This window comes from Stegostoma tigrinum, chromosome 30 (assembly GCF_030684315.1).
Source record: "Stegostoma tigrinum isolate sSteTig4 chromosome 30, sSteTig4.hap1, whole genome shotgun sequence".
Taxonomy (NCBI): Eukaryota; Metazoa; Chordata; class Chondrichthyes; order Orectolobiformes; family Stegostomatidae; genus Stegostoma; species Stegostoma tigrinum.
Genome location: NC_081383.1, coordinates 12,314,597 through 12,322,294, shown reverse-complemented (window position 1 = coordinate 12,322,294; position 7,698 = coordinate 12,314,597). Strand labels below are relative to the sequence as shown.

General features: G+C 41.4%; 1 protein-coding gene across 1 annotated transcript in view; it reads left to right on the top strand.

Annotated features, from left to right (window-relative positions):
• The first annotated feature begins 315 nt into the window (after positions 1-315).
• The window catches only part of LOC125465975 (guanine nucleotide-binding protein subunit alpha-11-like), a 74,198-nt gene continuing 66,815 nt past the window's right edge, over positions 316-7,698 (top strand). Inside the window, exon 1 of the mRNA XM_048560027.2 lies at positions 316-731. Within this exon, the coding sequence (XP_048415984.1) occupies positions 578-731 (154 nt within the window). The 5' untranslated portion in view covers positions 316-577. The remainder of the gene's footprint in view (positions 732-7,698) is intronic.

The following is a 7,698-nucleotide window of genomic DNA, read 5'->3' as shown; positions in this document are numbered from 1 at the left end:
GATCTTTAACCAAACCCCACCCCGCATAAAACTAAATCCTTGCAGTTCTTCATCCCGTTTTAATAAGGTTGGCAAAGTCTTTAATAGATGTGAAATTAGAATTTTATGGCAGTCATTTCTCACAAACCTCTCTGGACATCGATTTCCAATGTACTGCAATGACTTTCTTAGATTTCTATTTTATATTTATAATCTTTTCAAACAATGTACCGTCAGGCATTACTGGGCTGAATAAACTCACATCATTCACTCCCGTAACTACAAATTAAATATGATTTCACAGTGGGCGTGCCCTAGTTTCTTGGACACCTTCAAGATCGAGTGAAATTGGTGAGGTCTGCTTCTAATCCACGAGTTTTAAAGGAGTGAGATTGGAACTTTCTCTCTCTGTTTCTGTCGATGCTTCGCTTCTTGTGAAGGGACTTAAACTTTGAGCAATGTTGGGAGTTGAGGAGGTTTTTACATTGCACTCTCTCTCTCTCGGGCTTGACAGGTCTGCTGCCTGAGTTCAGGGAAGTTTCGCCCGAAGGTGTGCGGTTAGTTTCAGTTGCATGTGAGCAGTACAAGGGACTGGACCATGGCTGCGTGCTGCTGCTGTCTAACCTTTCGCCGCTGTTTCTGCTGTCTCTCCGAGGATGAGAAAGTGGCTTTTGACATCAACAAAAAAATCAACAAGGCGTTGAAACAACAGAAGCAGAGACGGAAGCGAGAACTTAAACTCCTGCTCCTGGGTAAGTGGAGACACACACACACACACAGAGCCTTAGTGAAATTAACACTCTTCCCCAGACTCCAAGCGCTTCCCTTAACTCACTTGTTCATTAATAACGCCGCCTTGTATCGTATGAGGAGGTTTAAAACGCTCAATGAAATCTTCCTTTCAGAACAAAGCGCAGAATATACCGGGGTTTCACTGAAAGTCGAGAGTAAGGCAAGTTTTCACCTTGCGGTTTCGAGTTTACGAAATTGAGTTCCAACTGCGAGAACTTTGCACGTGGAGGGAATTCAAGCGCGAAAAGCTTAAAAGGATCGCTGATCCCTGTGTATCCACGTCCAACATGCAACCCGAAAGGAAAACAGGCAGCAAAATAGAACCCAGTCATGTTTTGAAATGCACCAATCCGCGAGTTTTAAAGGAGTTAGATTGGAACGCTCTCTCTCTCTCTCTCTCTCTGTCTCGATGCTTTGCTTCTTGTGAAAGGAGGTCAAACTTAAGAGCAATGTTGGGAGGTGAGAAGGAAGTTAGCATCGCACTCTGCCTCTGAAAGTCAGCACGCAGGAACAAATTACTGCAGATGCTGGAACCTGTAGTGATAACAAAAAAAATGCTGGAGATCACGGCGAGCCAGGCAGCATCTGTGGATTTTATTTATTTTTGTTTTCAGTGACAGCTAACTCATGTTTTGCTGTTTCTGTGCTTGCTAAAGTAATGTTGTAACTTTTAACATCCGATTAAAGGAGTCACACCATGGCGTGGAGGCGTTGGAGAGTGAGATAAGAATTTGCGTTTCTGTGAACTTCACAAAATGCTTTGCAATCACTGAAACACTTTAATGTGGAGTTACTGCAGAAAGCCTAGCAGCCAGTTTGCACACAAGAAGCTCCAGCAAACAGCAAAGCCCTGATGATGAGGGAACCTACTTTTGGTTACCGATTGAGGGAAGAATAATGGCTTCGACACTGGAAGAATTCCCCAGGGACAGAACTTGCATGTATCCTAGTAGGGAAAAGGACCTTGGTTTAATATCTCATCCAAAAGAAGGCACCGGCTCCATTTTCTGAACAAGGGTCCTGACACGAAAAGTCAACTTTCCTGCCCCTCTGGTGCTGCCTGGCCTGCTGTGTTCCTCCAGCTCCACACTGTGTTATCTCAAGCATCGGTAGTTCTTACTATCTGTAACTCTTTCCATGACTACTGTGCCAGCAGTGTCAGCCTGGATTACATACTGATGTCCCAAGAGTAGATCCTGAAACCACAAGCTCTGACTCAGAGGAAGCCTGAGCTCCTTCTGAACCACTGACGACATGTCACTGCACGAATATTGATGTGAAAAACATTCTTTTCCAAGCAAAGGGGCCCAGACTGCAGTTAGACAGCACCAGATCTCCGGCAGAGGTTCTGTTGCCTACAACATGCTTCTAGTCATGTGTGAAGCAACATTACAAAGATGCTTTAGATATCTGTGCATGACTGAAACATTGACTGGGAATGTCTTTCAATGTCTGTATCAAGTGAGATACACTCATCCCTCTTGTTTAATGTCACAAATAAGGCCACTGGCAAAATTAACTGAAACAGACATTCACCGCAGTGCTAGAGATAGTAGGAACTGCAGATGCTGGAGAATCTGAGATAACAAGGTGTAGAGCTAGATGAACACAGCAGGCCAAGCAGCATCAGAGGAGCAGGAAAGCTGATGTTTCGGGCCTAGACGCTTCTTCAGAAAAAGGATCTTCTGAAGAAGGGTCTAGGCCTGAAAGGTCAGCTATCCTGCTCCTCTGATGTTGCCTGGCCTGCTGTGTTCATGCAGCTCTACACCTTGTTATCTTCACGTCAGTGTTAGTCAGGTTCAGCCCTGTTTATATTCTAAAGAAGGCTGCTGTACACTGTTCTCAGATCGATAGCCAGAACATAATTTCAGCCACAGTTTCTCTTCCCTTTACCTTGTGGATTGGAACATCACAATTCAGAAAGGAAATAGCTACTACTGCACTATGAGCCGCAGAGGGCATGACTTCACCCAGTGGCAGAGTGAGGTGTCACACAGATGGGTACCTAGGACTGTGTGGAGAGGAGGACATTTTCAGTTATCAATTATTTTATAGGTTGAGCAAAGGACTCAAGTCCTCAATCCAACAATAATACTCCTTTTCTTCTAATCTATTCAGATTTTGAAAAAAAACTCTTATTTCACGTTCATATGTTAAAGCCCTGCCATTTTAGCCACAACACTTTGTTCACCTTTAAAATTTGCTGGAACATACCTTTACCTGCTGTCAAGAAAGTAAATGTTTAATTTTAAAAAGAAAGCATGTTTGGCCTCTCTCCACCTCCCCCAAGGTTTTTGACTCATTATAGGGTGTGGTTCAATGAGAGCTCTCTGACACTTCACTCTTTCTGGTCAACGAACCTTGGCAGGAATTCAGCTGCGGAAGCAAAACTCTGCTCTCAACCAATACTCATGCACATTTCCCAGCAGGAGAGTGAGGTGGGTTAGAGATAACAATGAGAAACAAATGCCTGGGCCCTTTTGTGCTTATCCTAGCATAGATAGCTGAGGCAATTTGAGCCAGTCTAGCTTCTGCTGTAGCTAGGGTTAGCTAAACTGGAGTCCAGACTTGGGTGAAAACCTGGCATCTACTTGGCATTTATGACCTAATAAGGGTTGTGAGCCCCTGCAGGTTAATTGCCCAGATTCAGGAGCAAATAAGTTGAGATAAGAATGTTTTGCCTCACTTTCTGATTTGAATGTGGATGATTGGGGTATCCATATTGCCACAATTCTAACAAATGGTTTACATATCCTCAGGGCTCCTTATCTGCACCAAAGTTGAACAAAGTACAGGCCCACGCTGCACCCAGGATGCAGTGTTGCCCTAGCACAGGCCTGGTTTAACTATGGCTGGGATAGAATGGTTTCTGACGTGACAGACTACTGAGTATTTTTGTCCCATTTTATTCTTGGGATGTGAATGTTGCAGGCAAGACCAGCATTTATAGTCCATCCCTAATTGCTCTTGATCTTTGATGAGCTGCCTTCTTGAACTGCTGCTGTAAATGTAATATAGGTCCAATATGACTCTATTTTTATGAAACTCACTCTTGAAGTCATATTAGACTGGAAACATCTTTCTTGCTTTCTCAGTCTCCCCACAGATGCTGCCAGGCCTAATGATTTTCTCCAGCTCTCTCTGTTTTTATTTTGCAATGCCCTTGAATGTACTTCCTCTAAATGACATCTCAGCATCAAGCCTATCATCTAATTATATTCAGCAATGAGTGGTTGCTGTTCTGGCACTGTAGAAAATGATGAAACTCACGAAAATAAAAGTTAAAGCTTGTCATTTCAGTATAATCACCCTTTTAATAGCGTGATAAATCTAACTGCTACGAAATATCCTTCCCAGCACTGGAAGTTACCTTCTGCAAACGTCGAGTTTCAAACCTGCAAATTCTTATTATGGTTGGGGATTCACACAATTGTAAATAACACTTTTTTAAACTTCTGCTTTCTGTCTTTTTTTTCTCTTTCTGTTTTAATTTAATTTTCTATGCTTCTCTTTATTCCACTTACCATTTCTAATTTGATATTGAATGCAATAATTTATCTAACACTGACTGTCTTTCATGCTGTGCTTCTTAGTTTTTTAATCTGATTATGTATGGAGATGTAGAAGACTTCAAATAGGTCCCATAGGCCCTTGTTTAATGTTGAGATGACAGTAATCTGCCATCCAAATCTCCACAGAAAATCTCTGAGTAAGTACAAGTCTAACAAGTAACTAACACTGTTTGTTCATCTGTGATAAATCCAGACAACATCTCAGCTTCATATCAGTGGTGCGTGTTACAACATGGCCAGGAAGAAATTAATTTGATGCTGTAGAATGCAACTGCCTCCAAAGACTGTCTGTGCAATTAAAATTGAAAACGCAAAGGAACAGACATAGACAAGAAATTTGACTATACTTCTGTACATTTGGAATTTGTAGCAGTCTGAACTTGGCTCCAGCAGCTGACTTGGCTTTGCTTTGCAGAGTGTCTTTCGAGAAGGCTGTTCCTCAGCTGTAATTGCTTCTCACTTTTCGATACAATAATGATTGCTCCTTTCAAATGTCTTTGGCAGATGCGAAAAAACATGTCTAAAACACTTGGTGCTAATAAGCAAAAGTGCGTAATGTCTACTGCACAATTCTGCAGCATCCACCCCCGGTTTGTTTAGCTGATCTCTCTGGCAAAACAGTGGGTAAATTGAATTTCCTTCTTGAAGTATTTTTAATGATGGTTGACAGCGAGTTCTGCCTCTTGTAGCTGTGTTTCAGTGTAAATTGTGCCTTGGATGAGAGATAGCACAATTACCTCTGAGCCAGAAAGTCATGAGTTCATCATAGAAATGTTTCATTTACTTAGCACCTTTCATGTTGACAGGACATCCCAATGTTGTGTAGTCACTGTAATGCAAGAATCACAGCGGTCATAATGAGCTCCCACAGTGTAAGAGATAACAAGGTGTAGAGCTGTATGAACACAGCAGGCCAAGCAGCATCGTTTCCTGCCCTTATGATGCTGCTTGGCCTGCTGTGTTCATCCGGCTCTACATTCGTTGCCTCAGATTCTCCAGTATTTGCAGTTCCTACTATCTCTTTCCCACAGTGTAATATTGATTAATGTAATTTAAATGACAATGTTTCCAATAAATTTTCACTGGCATATTATAACTGCAGCTATCTGTGCTGTGCTATTTGAATATGTATAAGACACATTAGGATTAAAATAGTGACCTCTGTTGAATTTTCTAGCTTGACGCTTGTGAGAACATGTCAAAAAAGTGGACAATTGTAAAGATCTACTTAGTTGTATAAGCAAGAACTTAACAGGAAAGCAGTCTTAAGTATCTCCTTGCTGCATTTCAACAGAGTGGATGCAGAAAAATGACTATGAGCCTTTAATTATCAGATAAGGTATGGGTCAGGGACTTTATTGCATTCTAATAATAAGTGTCTGCAATTACTCCAAACTCTGGACAGGACAGTGATTATTAAGACAATGCTGAAACTCATAGGTTATCACTGGTTGAGAACAACAGATACGCTTTGGAACAATGTGTAACAGAAACAGCTTGGTGATGTGTATCATGCAATTGGAATTTAAAGCTTCTTTGGGAGTTATATAAATGGACAGTTTATGTCCAAAGGTTTGCAAATGCTGGAAACCAGGATGTGGATAATAAAATGAAGTCGGTAATAACAAGAAACTAGGAAATGGGTAATAAAGTAATTTTATCGTTGCTAGAAATTAATATCGAAGAGGCTCAGAATGGTGGATGTAAGTGGAATATGTATGGGGGTTATATGGGCAGCAGTGTGAAGAAATCAGAAAAGATTAATCTTGTACAGTTTGTGCACAAACTCTTTTCTGAGTATTGAGGAAAAGACGCTATCACTGACCCAGGTGACATGGTGCACAAGGTAAGAATGAGGGTTACTCTTAGATAAAAGACACTCTCCCTGTTACCTGACACTGCAGTTGGGATAAAGTGACCACATCTTGGAAAAATATCCAGCCTAAGTGATTAATCTTCGATCAATGGGAACTTGGTGAGATTAAGACAAGGAGTTGCTGAGAGTCTGTTAGTGCCATTTACCATATTGATTTTATGGTTATGTTCACCCAGATTTTAATGCTATTTTGCGAGAATTCTGTGACATAATTTATGTATAAACTTTCATTTTTTAGTGCAATTTTAATCCTATTGGAAATCCATGCAGAGTAAAAAATAGAGGACTGCCCCAAACTAGGAAAATGTGAAGGGTTCACTGTGTTAATTAATGGTAAATACAGAGAGGAGACCTCGACACTGGGGAGACAAAGCATAGGCTGAGGTGACTGCTTCACAGAACACCTATGTTCTGTCCACAAGAAAGAACCTGAGCTTCCAGTTGCCTGCCACCTTAGCATACCACCCTGTTCCCTGGGCAACATTTCTGTCTCTGGCTTTCTGCAGTATCCAGCGAAGTTCAATGCAGGCTGGAAGAACAGTTCCTCATTTTCCGCTGGGGAACTCTACAGCCCTCTGGATTCAATATCAAGTTCAATAATTTTAGAGCTTGAGGCGCCTTCTCCCATGTCCTTACCCCAACCCCAACACATCAGGCCTTGTTATCAAATGGTTTGCTATTACACACAACCCATTGTTAGCCACTAATAGTCTGCATTAGCAGCTATTAATTTTCCTAGGCTGACTGTTATCCACTCCTTTGTCTATCTAACTGTCATAGAGTCATACAACATGGTGCAACCAGTCCATGCTGAACATAATCCCAAACTAAACTAGTCCCACATACCTGCTCCTGCCCCATATACCTCTAAACCTTTCCTATTCATGTAATTATCCAAATGTCTTATAAATGTTGTAATTGTACCCACATCCACCATTTTTCAGGAAGTTCATTCCACACGTGAACTACCCTCTGTGTAAAAAAAATTGTCCCTCGTGCTTCTAAACCTTTCTCCTCTCACCTCTCCCCAAGTCTTGAAATCCCCCATTCTAGGGGAAAGACAGCTACCATTAACTCTATCTATATTCCTCATTATTTTATAAACTTCTCTCAACCTCCTACACTTCAATGAAAAATGTTCCGGTTCTTCTCTCTTTTTCCGCTCTATTCCACCTATTGCTTACGCCTTATCCCCTCCTCCCACCCTGCTACTTTTTCTAGCTACCGTCAGTTCTGAGGAAGTGTCTCTGGACCTGAAATGTTAACTCTGAATTCTCTCCACAGATGCTGCCAAACCTGCTGACTTTTTCCATCAACTTCTGTTTTTGTTTCTGATTTCCAGCATCCACAGTTCTTCTTTTTTTATATACTAGATCTGGTATTGTGCAATGAGACAGGATTATTTAATGACCTCAAAACGAAATACTCGACCACCACTCACTGGACGACAGTGAACATAATATGATTGAAGATAACAAA